At 29.5% G+C, this 20,956-nt stretch overlaps 1 protein-coding gene across 6 annotated transcripts in view; it reads left to right on the top strand.

The window, feature by feature from the left end:
• Window positions 1-20,956, top strand: part of jvl (javelin-like) — a 317,251-nt gene that overhangs the window by 245,673 nt on the left and 50,622 nt on the right. For all 6 annotated transcript variants that reach the window (XM_076394244.1, XM_076394241.1, XM_076394245.1 and 3 more), the window contains one exon: window positions 11,610-11,862. In XM_076394244.1, the coding sequence (XP_076250359.1) occupies window positions 11,787-11,862 (76 nt within the window). In that variant the 5' untranslated portion in view covers window positions 11,610-11,786. The remainder of the gene's footprint in view (window positions 1-11,609; window positions 11,863-20,956) is intronic.

Consider the following 20,956-nt stretch of genomic DNA (forward strand, 5'->3'; position numbering starts at 1 on the left):
CGCATCTGTTATGGGTTTTTAACACTCAATTAAATAACCGTAATAAAATACTGGGTTTTTTTAAAGAACGGTATCTTTTTATAGCTTGGACCGTATTGAAAATACGTCTTCACCCTACGAAGGTTGGAACTGAACTGTAAAACGTTTTAAAATAAATTATGTACATATTAATCGTTATAATAAACTAAATAACTAAGTAAATAAAAATAAACAAAAACATTATTTCTACACGTATTTTATACTATGTACACACAATTTAGCTTAATACATACCTAAACTTAATTCATCTATTTACAGGATTATTTTAACTGCTACCAACTGATCAATTTGAAGTCCGTGCCGAGCCCAAACAATACAGAAATAATTAAATTACGAACAAAACTAATCTAATTTGTTGCTTGATTCTATTCTAATTCTAAATTCTATCCAAATATAGATGCAAGCACCTAATAACAATAACCATTTTGCACTAACGTATAATATATGTAAACAAAATTAAAGTTATTTTTCTTTCAAAAATTACATTTTAAATATTCTATATATGAGGAGGAATCTCAAGTCATAGATTCTGGTTTGAAATGTTTTAACCAATCCAAAAGAATTACTAAATTCTGCGCACTTTTGATTTAGACTTCATAATAATATAAGTTATTTTAATATAAAATAGACCGAATAACACATGGAACGTTCTGGTATTCAACAGTTACCCTTTTATTCATTGGCCATTTGTCATTTTGTCATCTGTTCCTATCTCAAATGATAGGAAAAGTTATAGTTCATTTTTCTTTTTCAGTCAGTTAAGTGTACTTTAAGTTTTACAATTTCTATATGCAATCCATTACTCTCCTATTTTGAAAACTAAATACTGATCTAGATGATTTTAAAATGAGTCCAAAATGTTATTTCATCACAATTTATGAATTAGATTACATATTTTTCTGTATATTATATACGTTTTTTTCATATCAACACACACTTTCAGACAGGTAATATTTTCCACAGATATAACATAATATAGAGTCCTTTGATCACCAACAGATGCATTATTTCATAAAAAAATCTATTTTTGAGCTAACATTTTCAATTTAAGAGTTTTAAAAAATACCTTCTTTTTCAAAATATATTATTAGATTTTATAATGGAAAATTCTCAATAAGTCCAGTATTAACCATGTTCAGAACGATTAAGTCATTGTTTTTAATTATACCTTTAATTTAAAAAATAAATAAATTACCTTGACCCAATTAATATGAATTTTCTTAATCTTATATAGACTTTTTCCTTTTATATATAAAATTCCGTTATAACGAAACTTCTGATTTTAAGATACCTTAAAAACTTAGTTAAACAACATTTTTTCCTCTTTAAAAAGCAATTTTACTTTTTAAAGGTCTTTATTTGAAAAAGTTTTATTGGATGATGTCCGCGTTGGTTTTAAAACGTTTTGGAAAGCATTCAGCATCCAAATATTTTAAACGGGTTTTGGCACCGCCCGGGGGTTGTGTTCCTACAGGTCTCGCTCGGAAAATCGATTTCATTTCAGCCATTTTGTGTTAAAAATGAATCAAGTATTACTTGGAGGAGAATCGCGGGAGAGATGTTATATTACGTATTTAACATTATAAATTATTAAATGTTGTAAAATGAGTTCTACATTATTAATAATGGATGTATATTTCTGCATTATCATTTAACTTAATATATAGTTTGATATACAGCAATAACTTTCATATTTACTTCAAGTAAAAAAACTGTACCACTAAATAAAATAAATAAATTTAAACATTAATAGAACATTTTAAGACAATAAAAAATATATTATATTTTATTTACCTATTTTTTTAAAAATATATTTTAAAGTCTCCTTTTATCAACTATGGGTTTATCTGGACTGGACCTACGGTTTAATGTGGGCTCCGAACCATGGTCCTCAGCTTTAAGCCTACCGACTGGCGAGTGACCAGACATGCGGTCTTACCTAGCCTGGTTACTGGCGTGACTGGGATCATTTTCCTTGTCGAATTTTACACTCTTGTCTAGGATAATCACAAATATTACGAGATAATTATAATTTACATAGCTATTTTTTTTTAATAAGAAGAGATTGAGGTAACATATTCATTCGATATAGAATTACAATTATGCAAAAATTAGTCATACTTGTATAATCTAGCAAAGAACCATATCAAACCCAATTAATTAAGTTGCCGGATTGGTGGTGCAGTGGCAAAGGCGATGGGACGGTCCTCCTACTATTGCGGTAGCCGCGGGTTCGAATCCTGCTGGGGCATGGTCGTAAATTATTGTTTGTGATTGTCTTAAACAAGAGTGTAAAATTCGACAAGGAAAGTGATCCCAGTCACGCCAGTAACCAGGCTGGGTAAGACCGGATGTTTTCTGGGATGATTTCTAAAGTTGGTCACTCGCCAGTCGGTAGGCTTAATGCTGATGACCGTGGTTCGGAACCTACGTTAAACTTTATGCCCAGTCCAGATAAACCTATAGTTGGTAAAAGGATACTTTAAAATATATATATATAAAAATTTATTCACTTACAAGTAAAATATAAAATATTATGTCAGCCGACTTCGAAAAAGGAGGATGTTTTCTATGTTCAGCTGTATTTTTTTTAATGTATGTTTGCCAATTTCTCCGTCAATTATGGTCCGATTTTCAAAATTCATTTTTTGTTCGAAATAGTGCCCTTCCGAGGTGGTCCCATTGAAACCAAGTCAGGATCTGATTGGTGAAATCGAGGGAAACACTCAAATTTCAAGGGCACGTACAAAGTTTTCACATATTTTTTATCTAAAATAATCAAATATTAGTGTATAATATTATTGCTGAGTTAATGTGACGGAAAATTGGAAGTCGTTCAGTGCAAAAGCCATTCAGTTTGCTTTTTAAGTTTTCACATATTTTTTATCTAAAATAATCAAATATTAGTGTATAATATTATTGCTGAGTTAATGTGACGGAAAATTGGAAGTCGTTCAGTGCAAAAGCCATTCAGTTTGCTTTTTAAGCAATAAATATAGCGTGTAAAACGTCGTAAAATATTATAAACAGTTGCCTCTATGGTGTAATTGTGAAAGCGTTTTGTTGCCAATCGGAGGTTGCTGGTTCGTTTCCCGACGCGGACAATAAATTTTTGTTGTTCTACTGTAGTTAGAATATTTGTCAAATCACCTAGGTTAGGTAGCGAACCCTGGGACCTGAAGCGCTCCGTATTTTCAATAATTGTTTCTTTATCCCTATTTTTCCTCATACAGGCTACACCTTTACTGGCCTACCCATTGTAATGTTAAATAAAATAACTGCGTAATTTATTGAGTAAATATCTTAACACTAAAAAATGAAAAATAAAATATATTAAAAAAAAATTGAACCGACCTCAGAAAATAAATAAGGAACTCCCTAAAAGTTAAAAAATAATTAAACTTATATTTTAAGATACATAAAAAACATTTTAAAATAAAATATGTACATAATAATCGTTATAATACTAAAAATAAACAATAACCTTATATAACCTATCTACTACACGTATTTTATATTCTACTATATACACACCATTTAGCTTATAATACCTACCTTAACCTATTTATCTATTTATAATATTATTTTAACTTCTACCAACTGATCACTTTGAAATCAGTGCCGAGCCCAAAAAATACAAAAATAATAATTTAATTTTGTGACGTCTACAAGAAATTGAATTACCAACAAAACAAATCTAAATTAATATAACTGTTTGGGTTCGGTTGGGTTCTTAAAATTAAATTACGAACAAAACAGTTAAAATAATATTGTAGATAGATAAATAGGTTTAGGTAGGCATTAAGCTAAATTCTGTGTATATAGTAGAATATAAAATACGTGTAGTAGATAGGTTAAATAAGGTTTTTGTTTATTTTAGTTTAGTTATTACAACAATTATTATGTAAATATTTTATTTAAAAGAAATTTTTGTGTGTTAGAAACTTAAGTTTGATTATTTTTTAATTCTTAGTGAGTTTCTTATACATTTTCTGAAGTCGGTTCAATTTTTTTGTTAAAAATATTTTATATGAATATATAAATATGTATATCCCGTTTATATATTTTCAGATCCAAAAAATATCGGCCAGAAATGTTGATGTTTTTTCGGCATCCCTACTCATTACTTTCATAACTGAATAAATATTTGGAAATTTGTAGCATGTAAACATACAGAACTACTAGTTTTTTAGTGTTATCTATAATGTTAGCATGACCGTTAGGTAGATTGTATCTTAAATGGATGTTTATTTGGACAAATACATTGAAGCAATAGAACCAGGTAAAATTATTAAACATCAATAGGAATGAGATACTAAAATGGGCAGGGCTGAGGTCGATGGGCAGATTGGTTAGTATAGTTTTGAGCGTCTTGGTAAAACGATTGTTCCGTGATTTTAAAAACTGGTAGCCGAGGCGAACTTCGTTCAACTCTGTTAGTGCATCTAGTTTAAATCAAACTTATGAAGAATAAGGTAAACATGATTTTTATTTACGTTTGAAATATATACATGATAGATCAGTGCTAAGAAATAAAATTGTAATGATATAGCGACAATTAAATTTAAACTAACCAGACGTTTTGTTTTAATTATCGTTGGGACGTGACCAGTTTTTACTATCAAATGAAACATTCGAATGCTCCAATCGTTACTATGTTACTTCATTCCAATGAAACATTTGTTAGTAGTTTTATACTGACTAGTCCTATCCGCGACCTTGAAAATAATATGCCGATTTTATGTTAATTTGATTGTATATAACAAGTACATTAAAATAACAGCATTTTGGAACTTTTTTTTCAACGTTATTCATTAATGTAATAGGGAAAAAAGATTAAAATTTTTATTAATAAATAGTAAACAATTAATAGTAACTTTTGACTGTTTTATGTTGCCTTGCCAACTATTAGGTAACGCTCTTTTTGATTTACTTTCGAGATTTTTCAACCTTTTGAATGTTACAATTTTTTCGTTAAATTACATGCAAGATTGATATATATATATATATATATATATATATTGATAATTTTGTCATAGATTAGTTATGGGTTCATTCGTTTTTATCATTTATGAGAAAACATTGTATATCTTGAAAATTGTTCTTTGCAATACAGTAGAAATGAGATATTGTCCCTTTTTCCTCTCTCAATCTTTATACGAGAAGTAATAAGTAAATGTGTAGCCTATGATACAGTTGGAAACAATACAAAGCATTCAGAAGCACACTTTCAAATGAAATAGTGATAACCAATTACACTTATTATATTATGTTATTCACACTTTCTTAATATCACAAAAATACAATAAAACATACTTGGAATTCATTTTTTACAAATCCAGAATTAAGTTTGCCAATTTTTAAATATTTAAAATACACAGTTCTCTACAACACAGAGTATGTATTTGCCTTATGCCATGATTGAAAATAAAATCGTGCATTCGAAGAAATAGATTTTAATTATTTTATTATTTTAATTCGACTACTCTTTTGGCCATCGAATGTTTTGCGACTGTCGACAGTTTTCATTCGATAGTTCCCACTACTAGTTTTAACTAACAATTTTACAAAAATATCGGTCCAGTAATACAATTTTAGCACATAATAGTTATAAATAAAATAAATGATTGTTTAATTATGCGTGGGTGTCTGTCTGTGTTGTGTACTAGTAGTTCTTTTATGTTGGGTTTATACACTATACTTTAGTTTAGAGTTAATCGTACAATAACACTACAAATTTGGTATTAATTTTGTAGTAAATCTGATTATTTTTCACTTAAAACACATTTTTTAATAAAATATATATATATATATATATATATATATATATATATATATATACATATACATATATATATGTATATATATATATATATATATATATATATATATATATATATACATATATATATATATATACATATATATATGTATATATATATATATATATATATATATATATATATATATATATATATATATATATATATACATCATATATGTGTCGATCCGAAGAAGTGGAAATGAGAAGGCAGTATGCTTAGTGAGTACTCTGGATAGTGTATGTTTCACATACGTCAACGTATGACGGAGCGTTGTCATGCAAGAGGATGACTTGGCACGTTTGTTACTCGACGGGCGTTGACTGACATAATACACCTTACTGATCCCACCTTTTGCACAACAACACTTTATTGGCATGAATATTCAGCTTCGGTCTTGATGTGGATGGCTCTCTTAGACTAAGCCGTAGCTTTTTGAGCTTGGGACTGCCATAGTAGATCGGACTTTCATCGCCAGTCACAATACGACACAGAAACATTTCTTCTTTGCTTCACAAATAATGAAACTGCAAAGTTTTAACTATTCTAAATGTTATTTTCAATCAATTCGTGTGGTAGTCATTTTCCCTCCTTTTAAATCTTCTCATCGTATATAAACGTCTAGAATTAGTTCATTCACCAACTGCTGTATTATTACCTTTGCATAATATATTTTTTTTATTTGACAATTCATATTATTAAATAATGCTGTATAATATTTAAATTATTCAAATTTATCCACGAAATTATGGCAATGGCTGGCTGTTTAGTTATCCGAAGGTAATCATAAATATCATCCAAAGTATAGTTAAGTACCATTGATCACTTTTCAGTTGATGTGTTAATTCATAGGAAATTAGCAATTGGAAATACCAGATTCCGACACACCCTGTATATCACCATTGTCGCATAAAAATTACATTAAACAATAAAGTTCACAAAACTTTTGCGGTTCGCTCACGTTGAAATGGTAACAGCTAAAGCGGAGACATTTTCGCATTGTCATCGTTGCGCTTGGTTTTCGTTTTCTTGTCTTCAGATTCGTGTCGTGACATAATGTTATGCCCTATCGATTTGTTTAGACAGATAGACCGGAGTATTCGTAAAACTAATTTTGAAATGTCCTCGGACGATTACAAAACGGTTTAATAGAATCTGTCGATGGGACAATTTTTGTAGTGCACTTTCTAATCGACGGTTATTTAGGTTGTTTTCTATCTGAGTATTGTGTTTTTATATTCCAATACCAATAGAAGTTGAATAGCATCCAACAATGGGAGATTTCAGATCTATTCTGTAATATTGAAACCGTTTATTTTTTGATTTCTACCTAATGCATTTATTGATGCCCACTAACAATTTTGAATTATTATTAATTATTTTATTGGTTTAATTTAAATTGTTTTCAATTCAAGTTATTTAAATTTAAATTTCGTATCTATAATGAACAATACACTAACTTATATAAGCATTTATGTTAATCAGAATAAATTATTTTTGTACAAGAAATTGTTCAAAAAAACTTTGAATGTCAAAAACCCAAATTATGCCACCTGATGGGAAACTCGATATTAAAACATACAGAATTACTCACAGAAATATTTTAAATATTGCTATTGCTCATATTACAGTAACATGGCAAGTTTTAAATGATTATATTAATATGTTAATTATGTAACATGTAAATTCTTACACAGTTACTTGATATTATTAGGATTATAGCGATATCTAACGGTGAAATTACGAAGTATCAATATAATCAATCTAACCTAACTTGAGTTAGTCATGCCGAAAAAATATCAATACTTATTTTGCGCGGAAAAGTAGGGTTGAAGTTAAAAAATATCAATATTATTTTAAAAAGTATCGAAATTTTATTGTTTTTGACCAAAACTGTTAAAACAAGCGAATACAACGGATTTGCGAAATAGTAAGAATTGAATTATAGACGAAAACGTCGTGAAAAAATAATACTGAATGAAAAAACATAATTCTTTTAAATCATAGTATATATTAGTTAACGAAATTTCCTATTTTAGAACTGGTACTCTAATACTCGTTGAGTTTGCTAGATCAGTATTAAGATGTATAGTGGTCTATTATACATATATCATACTAACCATGTATATATGGAAGTAATTTATATAACATGTATTATACAAGATTACTTTCATTAATTTAAGATACACGTAATAAGTAAAGTTGTTTACTTTCTAAGAGGCAAAGAGTACACCTGATTTTTAATAAAATGCGTGCGCTAATAACATGTACGCCATATCTGCAAAAATAACTTTCTTTTACAATCATGAAATCAGCCTACTTGTGTAATAATATCATGTTTAGCGTTATCATTTCCTCGATAGCCGATAAACATAATATTAACAGAACCATCAGACAATTTTCGAACCTAAACATACGAATGTCTTACGCAAGCTTCCTTCCTGGACGATTCGTATATGGCAGGATATCACGTTTAGATGATATTAATATTGCAAATACGCGTGTCTGAGTCGTATAGCGGATGATTCAACACTTAACATCCAAGTTTATTTTTATTTATTAATATGGTATATCGTGAAGGTAAGGCTTTATTTTTTAGCAATTAATTGTAAATATCAGTATTCGCTTAATATTAGAATTAAATATTCTTCATAATATTTACAAACAACCAAGAGCAAATGTAACCATGACAGTGGGTATTTGACCTCTGTCAATGTGTTGCTCTGAATATTGTTGATTTTATAGTTACACATTCTTCAAGACGAATATCGGATTAGAAACAGTCTATAAAAAGAATCATTGAATATTGGTAAAGTTTACAAGCAATTCTAATGAATTATGTATCAAATGCTCATGTTAAATGCATATGTTACATATGTTTACTGAGGTTAATTTAGATGGACATTAGCATAATAATGTTATTTTCTGGCATCTTGTTCTTTCTTGTAAATTATTTTCAAACTGTACGTATAACTCTATTGATGTTAGTTTGATATATCCAAACTATCTTTAAATAATAAAGAAATTAGACCAAATAAACTTTTTTAAGATCACTCATTATTACATAGAAGGTTCAGCAGTTCAAAGTTACTTGCTAACTAAGAAGATAAATATGGAAAATAGGTATAATGCAGAAGCAGTTAAAAGATCATTAATATTAGGTATTCAAATAAGTTTCTTCTAATCGACAGAAGAATATGTCAGATTTTGAAAAAAATACTGATCTAAAGCTGGCTTCAAAATAAATTTGCGAAAATATCACGGAATTAAGGTTTTACCAGAAAAAAAGGTCATCGGTCAAAACAGCTCATATCATTGATTAGTGTTTGAAATTTGTGTATTATACATTTTATACGATTATCATTACAAATAGTTGTACGTTTTAACCTATTAAATTTGTATAATATTTTTATGATATTGTATGCTTAAGGATATAATATATATAATCATAGTATTGACATTTTTTGTATAATATAAAATTTGTTAAAGTACATGTCGAAAAATTGTGGAAGTGTCATGGCCCTGTATACTCATAAATAATATATGAAAAATCACTACTAATAATAAAACAATATAACGTTCAGATAGAGGGAATTATTAAATAAAATAAAATATGCTCAGCCGTTTTTCACAATATTCACAATGAATACAGCATGTAAATTTGGTGATACATTCCGAAATGAAATTATCAATACGAGAATATCAAAACACTAACCACTTTTATATTTTGTAAATGATTAATATCCTCAGTAAATACAATTTTGAAATAAAGCTGAATAAAATGTTTAAACCATATATTACAGAAATAATATATCTTTAGTGAAATCAATATCAATACTATCCACACTATGCTAACATCTTGATTCATAAACAACGACGAATAAATTCGGATTTCAATTAGTGAAGAATCGCAGAAATAACAAGTACAATGGATAGCTAAAATGGTTAACAAAAATCTATTTACAACATTATTTTAACATTATGTTGAGGACACATACTCACGGACTCATAGAACTATTTTTTCTAACAAAATTAAGATCTTTTTGACATTTTATTATAGTTTATTGCTAATATGTTATAATTAATATATTTATTAACACATTTGTACTCGGTGTTGAACGTAATCTCTCTATCATCAGAAAACAAATAAATAGCAAACAACATATCACTTCACACTATTCTATGTAGCAATAAGATATTTTCGTTATAACTATCCGTATAACGTTTTTTATCATTTTATTGTATCTGCGTAGACACTCGCTGTAACTGTTATTCTTGTTGTTCCAAATGGGAAGAGCCTCGTTTACTACACAATAGAACTCAAACACATTCATTGCTACGTTTCCTCATTCACTGATTATCAATTATGTTTATACAATGGAATAAAAATTCGCAAGTCATTTCTTTAGGCTGTTATAATAATTGTTTTATATAAATGTATTTGCTTTTGTAACATTTTAAAGGATTTCTTCTAATATTTACAAATCTATATTGAGAATGCAACTCAGATATAAGTACTGCTATCCCTAAATATTAAAATTATTGACATTAAATAAGCATTAATTATTAGTACATAATTAGGAATGCCGAAAAAATATTAATATATATGGATATATTGATATCTTTTTCAAATAAGTAGCGATAGTTGTAAATGTAAGTATCGAACTTTTATAGTTGTAAAATAAAATATCGATATTAAAAACCTAGTATCTACTACAGGTTTTAGTAATACTAAAATAGAGTACAAATTGATTTTACATTTTTAGAGTTATTTACAAATGTAGCTGGTAATGTTTCGCGAAAATTATACATTATTTCTTTGTTCTGATCATCTGATCAAACCATCTTCCTCCTTTTTACAACTGGATAGAAAAATAAAGACGACGAAAAGGAATTCAAAACACATGGAATTTCATTTTCTAGTCGAATATGGTCGGTAGGAAGACGTATATATCTTGTTGAAATCAAAATTATAATCACGGACTGTCAGAAGTGAAAGAAGCGCAAGCAGGATATGTTAAGAACCAATCCAAGTTAAGCTAAGATATTTCAATTCTACAAGTTTACATCAATATTTTACTATATTAAGTATACCTAGGTTGTTCAATAAATTTACAAAACCTTTCGGAAACGAAAGTGACAAAATAAGGATTTATAACTAATTGAGAAAATTATGCTATTTTTAAGTATAATGAGTGCAATAAACGTATTTCAATGAATTAATTATTTAATTTAATTATGAATTTATTTAAATAATTTTAAAGTTAATCATTTATTTTTAAAACATTTTCGTTTTACTTTTAAGATGCATTATTCAGTTGTTAAACTTATAAGTATAATGTGTTTAAATCTATTTGTTTTTAACTTTATGCAAGCATATAAGTTGTTTTTTTATTGTTAAGTTGACGGCGAACCATTGTTGCTACAATATCAAGCTTCCCCCTCACAGCTTTCGTCATTTTTGAGACACTTAATATCAGAACGGAATGTCAATACTTTTTCTTGCATTTCAATGTTATTTAGGTAGGGCAAAAACACAAAAGTAGATGACACGTTACAAACACGATTATATCGATTATTTTGAGTATTTTGCTTATTTAAACTTGTCTTGGAAACTCTTGAATACATATTTTAACTACGTAATCAGGAATAATTTCGAGAAAGTAAAATTTAACAATAGAAAGCAAACACGTTTTAAGAAGCAAATTCAATTTAATAAATAGTTAACAATTTTGGTTTTTTTTACAGGAATCAGAAGCCGTGGACCACGGTGGCGTGGGCCATGGCGTGGAGTGCCTGGGAGGGCGCCCACACCAACCGGCTGGGCCCTTCCATTACCTTATCAGTGAACAGGCCAAGTCGTTGGTCGCATTGCAAGAGTTGCAACACGAAGTCGGAGCCCTCTTGGAGTTCCGCGACTTGGTTATGGAAACGTTCCCCAATTTACGTTCCAAACTTCAACAACAACAAACTGCTAATTCAACACCGGCCACCATGACAGGTTAGTAGAAAAGAGACTTCCTTTGAAGATGTTTGACATTACTTTTATCATTATAGTTTGGTTATTATCTAGCCAATAAATAATAATTTTAAATAAATTCACTGTAATCTATCGTAAAATAAGTGTTTATATCCATTAAAACTATAAATTAGTTTTAAAGGTTTTTGTTTTAAATTTGAAGCTTTTTGTGAAATACTGCTACAATGTATTTTAGTGTTCTCCATCGATGGCCGCTAATTTTTTCCATTTTTACCCGATATAATTGACGGATTCCATTTCAAAAGAACTATACATTTTTGAGGCTATTCATCAATCCATCCATTTTTGATAATTTCATAAAAAGTGAAGCGTTGCTCAGATAGGTAATGACACATATGTCAAAAAAGTAGTAAGTAGAAGGAACAAGGTCTGGAGAATATGGCGGATGGGGTAGCTTTTCCAATGTTAATGTTTTCAATTAAGTTTTCACCGATTTTGTAGCCTGTGGTTGAGCGTTGCCGTGCTGAAGAAGAACACTGTTGTATCTTTGCTCGTATTGCAAGCGTTTTTCGCGCAATGCACGACTCTAACCCACAAATTGGTGTCAATAGCGACCCCATCGATAGTTTCGAGTAATATTTTCATATCCACGTCTTGAGTTATGTTTTGGCTGCCCTGAATGCTCTTTTTTTGTGTCAAAATCATTACTTTGAAATCATCGAAACCAGTATCCATTTATTCAAATCTATGGAGAATGGTCACCATAAGCTTCACACGGCATTCGATAACCTTCAATCAGCTTTTTTTCAAATTGGAGTAAAAATATAAAACTTCCCGTAAATGCCTAATACTACTGATACCAAAAACTATTGTCAATAATTTTTTAAAGTTTCTTTTGCTTCGTTACATTCTGTATATTCTAATTACTCAGTAAGTGATATCCACATATCCATATAAACTTAAAAATTGGTTATACGTATATATGTATTTTATTGTAGACTAACAGAAGCACCACTTAACCTAGCTATATTAACAGTATACAGCTATAATATTATGTAATACTAATAATCTCATTCAGCTTGAATCGCCATTACTTTTTGAGCTTGTTTATAATATGTACTTGTAGTAATTCCCTCAATGAAAATGGTTTTTATATATTGTTGTAGTTTAATATATTATCATTAGGTACTTGAATGCATTTAGATCAGCGATATATATTAGTAAAAATGCAAAGTATCATTGCAAACAACTGTTATTCGGTTATTTGGATATATATCTGTATAAATTAACTTTTTTTTTCATGTCAATCTCAAAAAAACGACCTGCAAGGCCAAAACATTGAAGAATATGAAGACTTATCCGATAACCAACCCTACTCTCAATGAGCTTTCGGACTACTCAGTTGTTGATCAACTTTTTCAGATGTTTACAGTGCTAAAATTCAGAAATCAAAGGAACTAGTTACTACACGAATTTACCAAAAATTCCATTTGGTACCCCAAATTGGCTCGTCAAGCAAAAAACTGTTTTGTTGTTTTTGTTGTGACTGGACAATTTCAACCATACAAAGTCATAAGTACAGGAGAACCATCCTAGCTAGAAATATGCTAAAATTTGAAAAAAGAAAAAAGAACTGCTTGGCCTTTTTAGATCAGATGGTCGAGCCTTGTCATGCTGAAGATTAATATTTTTGTGTCTTTGTTTGTGTTTTGTTTGTTTGTCTTTGGTTTCCTCGATTCAAAGGCATCAATTGTAGCGATCCCTATTGATGGTTTAATTAGGTTTTATCAGTTCATAGTATACCACATCAAGCTGATCCGAGCAAATATAGAGCACTAGCTTGAAGCCATAGATGTTCGGCTTTGCTATTGGTACTGATGCATGACCATCCTAGCCCCAATGATTTTTTTCGCTTTGCATTATTGTAATAGATCCACTTTTAATTAATCACTGTTGTTCCTGGTCCAAAATATTATATACAATCCAAAAATATTTATGATTTTGCGAAGCAGTATTTCAGGCATGACCAAAGGCCTTCCAATGTCTCTTGGCTTGGTTCGATAATATTTTGTACCCTAGAAATTAGGAACTGTATTAGGCATCGAATAATTCTAGTAATAATGAAGATTTAATATCTTCGTCCTCAATTTTTTCACTTCTTTCTATAACTTTTAGCCACCTTTTTCTTCAAATAAAAGTAAAAACTAAAACTTTCCACAAATGCGTATAATTTACTAGGAACGTAATCAGATATTTTCAACGCACTCAAAAACATATTTTCTTCGACTTACACGAAATGTCACTTACTGAATAGTGAAACCAGTTAGTGAGGCTTAAACACCCAGTACCCGATGCGATTTTATAAGAATGTTCGTTTGTTGTTTGTATTGACTTTGTTTCAACACTCACTACTATTTCGTGGCATTATTAGGTTATGTTGAGATTATGTGGAGAATTATAAAAAGGAAAGAGACAGACGTCGTACTGATCTTTTATACCGTAAGACCGTTATCCTAGAAGATTGGTACCATGTCCTAGATTGGTCTAGCTTTGCCAATCGTGTGGCCTCAAGAATTATAGCCGTTGTCACAAAATTATAAAACTATCAATCAACCGCTTTCCTTAACCCTTTTTTTAATTAAAATCGCTTTCTTGTAAATTAAGTTAATAATCTAACTAGGATTTTTAGTTCAATGAAAATGTTATATCAGCTAACTAATGACTCACTTAAATAGGCGTAAACTTACACCTATACTTGGTGACCCAAGACAAAAATACTTCGAAAAATTGTGATATTAATTAGTAAGTGATTAGTAATTCATGATATAGTTCGGATTAACCTCAGATAGCTTTAGATATGTAATTAATCTTTGTATTAAATTGTAATTTTTGTAATTTAATCTGTAGTCAATTCTTTACCCAACATATAAGCACAGAAGTGTTACATACATAATTTGCGGCATCACTAAAAGTTTTATTATTAAATTGTAGTGAGAATACATAAGTTCATAATAAACAGATACATCAGCATCAATATTCCAAAGCTCATTCTATAACAATCAATCATTCGATTATTAGACCATTACAAAATTTTAATATTACTGTTATTTTACTGTTGCAAAGGGAAAACATAAAATAATCATCGTCCAATGATGTTATTTGTAATTATCTCGTTTCCTAACTGACCTTAAAAAATATAATTAAAACGGGTTTCAATAGCGTGGCGAGTTGATTTTTTATATTTGACTTTAAAATAAGACAATTATAAAGCAATTACTTATTATTTTAATTCAACGAATTGGATAAAAAGTCTTCTCATTTTACTAACTACGTTATGAAAACAATTATACCAATTGTTTTTATCTAGTTCAGAACTTAACGTAAATTACATGGAAGAAATAAGCTGGTTCAAATTATAAGTTTCATTAAATTATAACAAATCATCCAACAATATGTATTATGAAATTTCTTTGTAATGTTTTTCATTAGTTTCCTTACTTATTTTTAAAACATCTAAGGTAAAACCTAAATTAAATCAACTATTAAGTCAATTTTTTTAACATTTGAATTTTGAACGAATGAAAAAGTTAAGAAAGGTTACTTAAATATCAGAGCTAAATTATCAGTGATTCTTTATATTTTTAAAATTAATCACTAATCTTTGGAATTTTTTTCATCTCGCAAGTAATATGTCTAGTATTTAGAAGCGCAAAAACGACCCTTTTTCTGCAATCTTCAAAAGAGGTGAATTCCTGACATACCATTAAATTAAATAAATGTTGAACGAAGTATTTTCTGGAGTATACAGCGGATTATTACTCAAATATTTTTTGAGGCATTTGAGTAAGCAGTGTCGCATTGCAGTACGATTTTGTGGAGTATTCCGTGTTATTTTTTTATTACAGTCGATAGTCGATCACCAGTTATGCTTTCATTTAGATTTGGCAGTTCGTAGTACCCTATTGAATCTACCAAATACACAGGACACTGTGCACCGCAGATATTTCGTTCTACTATTGATGCTAATGGTTGATCGGGCTTAACCTACTACTCTCTGCTATTGATGTTATTGTAATAGATCAATTTTTATCACCGATGTGAAACTACGTAGTAGTACTTAGTAGTTTCAATTCATAAAGAGATTTTCATAAAATTCCTTTCTTATTTATCATTTTTCAAAATTCTGGGTACTGCCAATGCGGCCAATTCTTGAAGTGTTTAAAGTTTTCATCCTCCAATTTAATGTGATTTAATTGATATAATTTAGTGACTCATATACAGAGTCACTAAATTATATCAGTTAAATCACATCAATCACATCACATCATCATTGTCAGTAAAATGCCCAACCTATTGACACTCAGTTTTTTCATATTAAAATCACTTTGTTCAGAATAAAATTTAACGTATTAAATAAATTATAAATGATTGTTATTTAATATTTAACTAAATAAAATGTACAGTTTTACAGAGTAGATGTTGAAGGCAGCAACGGAAGGCCGTATCATCACTTCAGTGGTTTTACGGAAAATGTACAAATTACCAGAAGTATAAGGGAATTTAGGAAAAAGAAGCGAATAGCACGAATTATTTTTTATATAGAGCTCATATAGAGCCAAAAGTGCATATAGTAGTAATTCTTGTACATCCCAAAAACTGACGCTACCAATTTCTTGGCACTCTTTCATTCTGACTCAAAAAACCAAACCACACAAGCACTTCTCTCTATTTTTGTTTTGAGTCAGAATCATGATGGTAGAGCGGTGTGCTAGGGATGCCGAATAAATATCGATATATCGATATTTATATATATAATATAGATATTTTTTTCAGTCGATTTTTCATAAACATTATAAAATTGATACTGAATTTTAAAGGGTATTTTGGTACTTAGTTTTAAAGAAATTGTTATTGCATAAAAAATGTCGATATTTTTAAAATATCGATTAAAGAAATTTCAATATTTTCTTACCGGCCGACACCCCTACGGTGTGTCTCATCCTCAATGATAAAACGAGGCAGAATATCCTATTCATAATTTCATCACCTCAAGATTATTTTGGTTCCATTCTTAACGGATGCGAAACCTAAAATCACTATGTCTTGACAATTTTGAAGTTAATTTTATTTTTTGTATTTTAAAGTTTCCTTTTACCAACTAGGATTTTATCTGGAGTAGACCTACAGTTTAACGTGGGCTCCCGATCACGGTCCTCGGCATTAAGCCTACCGACTGGCGAGTGACCAGCTTAGAAATCATCCCAGAAGACATCCGGTCTCACCCAGCCTCGTTACTGGCTGGACTGAGATCGTTTTTCTTGTCGGATTTTGCACTCTTGCTTAGGACAATCACAAGTATTAAAAAATCACAAACATAAATTTACAACCATGCCCCAGCAGGATTGCGACTGTCGATATCGACTATAATATATATAACAGAAGGTGGACCATCCTGTCGCCTGATGATAAAATTATTATAAGTTATTATGAATTGTTATTAATAATTTATAATAATTATGTTGTTATAAAATATGAAATATTGTAGTTGTACTGTTTACTAAAATCCTATAATATACGAATTTACTATAATACGAAATTTTAATACAAAATAAATGCATGTTTATATCAATGTCAGTAATGGTTAATTTGATAAGTACGCATAAGATTACTAAAATTTAAAAAAAAGCCATAAACTGAAAGTTAGTAGATAATTTTAACATATTTTGTGACCGGTGATAATGGTTTCGTTCATGGTAAATGGGTATATTTTTATGGCTCTCGGTCGTAAGCGAAAATTGTGACGTTGTTTGTTCAGTTCAATGAGACGGAACGATGAAAGTCAGACGTTTGTTTTGTCATTTACGAGCAAAAACCTAATTATACCTAAAATTTAAAACCCACTCGGCGTTCCTCGAATGTTTCTGTGTTTGTAAACCGAAACTGTAACGTGTAAAACTGAAATGACATTGTTTCAGATCTACACTGGATTGTTTGTTCCTTTAATTCATCATCATTTTTACTGGTATAGATATTAATTACAATGCTGTACAGGAAATTTTTAATTATTTTTGTACCTCGTTTTGTTAATGAACAATAGGACCTATATTAATCAACGTATTATTAGCTTCAAGGTTCAAACCACATATAATACTTCTATTTTGGGAGTAACACGTAAAATGACCTTGATTTCCATCAACAAATGACTTGTCATTTGTTAGCTTCCATTTAATTTTAAATTTTATGAGATTGGTCAGTGCTTTTAGAATAAGATATATCTAGATTCAATAGCTAATATATTTAGAATGCCGAGGAAATAAAATTATTTATAAGTAAAAGTAAAAACATTGACTTATTAATGCAAATTATTGATTTTCAGAATATGCGCCTTTGTTATCAAACCATTTGTGAAGTAAATTACTTTTGGGGAAATAGTTACTAAATGCCTAATCATAACTACAGGATGAATGCTATTTTATTTTTTGATTTTTTTATTTGTCGTATCACGTTCAACAATACATCATGTTAGACTTCATCATGTGGCAGAAGATACCCTCAACTTGACCTAAAATCAAAGAGATTGGTTTGATAATCAATTATAAAGCTAATTTGAACCTACTGGGTGCAAATATGGAGTTACACTAAAACATTTAAAAATAACTAGTAATCAATCATTGAAGAGCTGCATGATGAAATCGAATGGATTTACGAAATTATCCAAGATTTCGCCTTAAAACATCAAATGAAGTTAGTAAATCACAGCAACGTGGAAGCAATACAGCTACTGAAAACACGGTCACAATCAGAAGATTGAAGCGAACCAAACCATGCGAACTTATACAGTTTATAGTTCATAAGTGTTTACTCTTAATTTGACTAACTGGTCTAATTTTATTTTACATTGGGAAAATAGATTTAGTACAGACTTATTAATGCCGTACTCTCCTTGTTTACACAATAATAGTAATAAATTAATTTGTTAATTAATATTGTACTAAGCATATCTAATGTAATCATTTTAAAAAATAATGGTTATTGCGTAATATACGTACTTGAGGTAGTTTTAATTGATAATACAAAGCCAAAAGAAATAAATTTGTAAGTAACTGAATAAAACTAAAATAAGTGTAAGAGAATAAAATTAAATAGAGCTGAGAACAGTATAGATTTTAAATATTCCAATAATTCGACGGCGATGAGTTGTTTTTATTTTACCAAATGCTTCCCGCAGACAAATTGTTGTAGACTATTGACCCTGTTTTATGTTTTTATCTAAAAGCATAATTACCTACTTTTCCTAAAAACTAGACTTAACTCTGTTGTATTCTCACTATTATTATTTTCTGAACATTTTTTTCATCAAATAGCTAAATAGCCATGTAACATGTTATAATAAGCAATAAAATTCCAAGGTTGTCTCAATCTCATAGTATAATGATCTTAATTTGTTATGTGATCCCCATTGCCTATACTGTCGTTTCTGGGATATCCTGCGTTATCAGTTTTCACAAATCAGTAACATTTTCTGGTACAACACCCGATTTCAAATGTTTTCATCGGGGACATCGGTGGAACTCGTTATCGATAACAGCAATCATCAACTCTCATATCATCATGTTACAAAAAGTTTTAATATTTCAGTAATTAAGCGAAAATATTTTAATAAACCACAATTTTCAAATCAATAAAAGTAAAGCCAATCATATTTAGCTATCTAATGGTGGGTACAGACCTGAACATTCGACTCGAACTGATTCGGCGCATTCGCAGAAAACACATACGTGCGCAGCGAATTAGATCACGTTTTACTTTTTTTTATCAGTGCACCGTTGCATCAGTGCATCAGTTTTTCTTTAAATGGCGCCTGTAAACATTTAGAGTTGCCGAAATAGAAATATTGTAATTGTCACTTATTATATTAATCCTGAATCCAATATTTGTTTTCAAATATACTCTAAAATATAGTCTGTTATTGAGGTTTAACCCAGAGAATAAAATGGACCAACTACATATCAATCTACATAATCAATTTTTTTGTGTTAATTATTTCATGTTTTAAACTTAATAACAATATAATACTCACCAATTTTATGTTTTTTATCAATATATTCACCATATTTAATGAACTAGAATAGGTTATCGAACAAATTAAAAACACCTTGAATAAACTCGTATTTTATTACATTCGAGTGATTAAAATAACTTTTGCATGAATAATATTTTATGTATAATAATTTTTCTTAATTAAGCTTAACCGATATTTGTTACACCAGCAACGTACATACGTTCAAAGAGATAATGATTAATTGGTAAAAATATGCGGTGGTGTATTTAACACTTGTTTATCAACATGAAATCACAGTAATTAGTTATAAAAGGGCAATAAAAGTTACAGTGAACTCTTTCGTTTAAATTGTAATATACATTTTATTTTTACGTTTTCATTCAGTAAAACTACAAATATTTATTTGTCAAAGAATCTGTACTACTATCTATTAAATGCTTGCATATATTTAGATCAGGAATATCGATTGCATTGTATAGTGCATTGAGAGCTACTAAAAATGAATGAAACTATTACTAGAAATGTCTGTGGATGTATGTACCGATGTACTAATAAAAATAAAAAAAAGAAGTCATCTTCTTGCAAGGCAACGTTCGACCATTCGTTGCAAGAGCTGCAGTTGTACTAAAGAGCGGTAATTAAAGAATATTGAGCTGTTAAAGAGCTGTGAATGCGAAGATATAGAGTTTTAATGTATCTATTTTTCTCGATTAACGTATTTTTAAAGTGATAATGATCAGAATACATACAAGTACCTAATATTTAGTATGGTAATAACAGGTCAATTGAAAAGTCCCTGATCTGACATATAGATGGCGCTACCAGAATTAAATCCATATGTTTTTAGTTACCCTAACCCTTAAAAGATGCTTGTATAAATTTGACAACTGTCGGATCATTAGTTTGTGAATTATAGCATTTTGAGTGAAGCAACTTTTGTTATTGTGAAAAAAAAATGATAAAAAGGATTTTCGCGTGTTGCTTTTTGAAGGGAAGAAATACAGTTGAAGCAAAAACTTGGCTTGATGCCGAGTTTCTGGACACTGCCCCCGG

Source organism: Rhynchophorus ferrugineus, unplaced genomic scaffold (assembly GCF_030347505.1).
Source record: "Rhynchophorus ferrugineus isolate W39M unplaced genomic scaffold, kcgeb_rfMv2 rfM2, whole genome shotgun sequence".
Lineage (NCBI taxonomy): Eukaryota > Metazoa > Arthropoda > Insecta > Coleoptera > Curculionidae > Rhynchophorus > Rhynchophorus ferrugineus.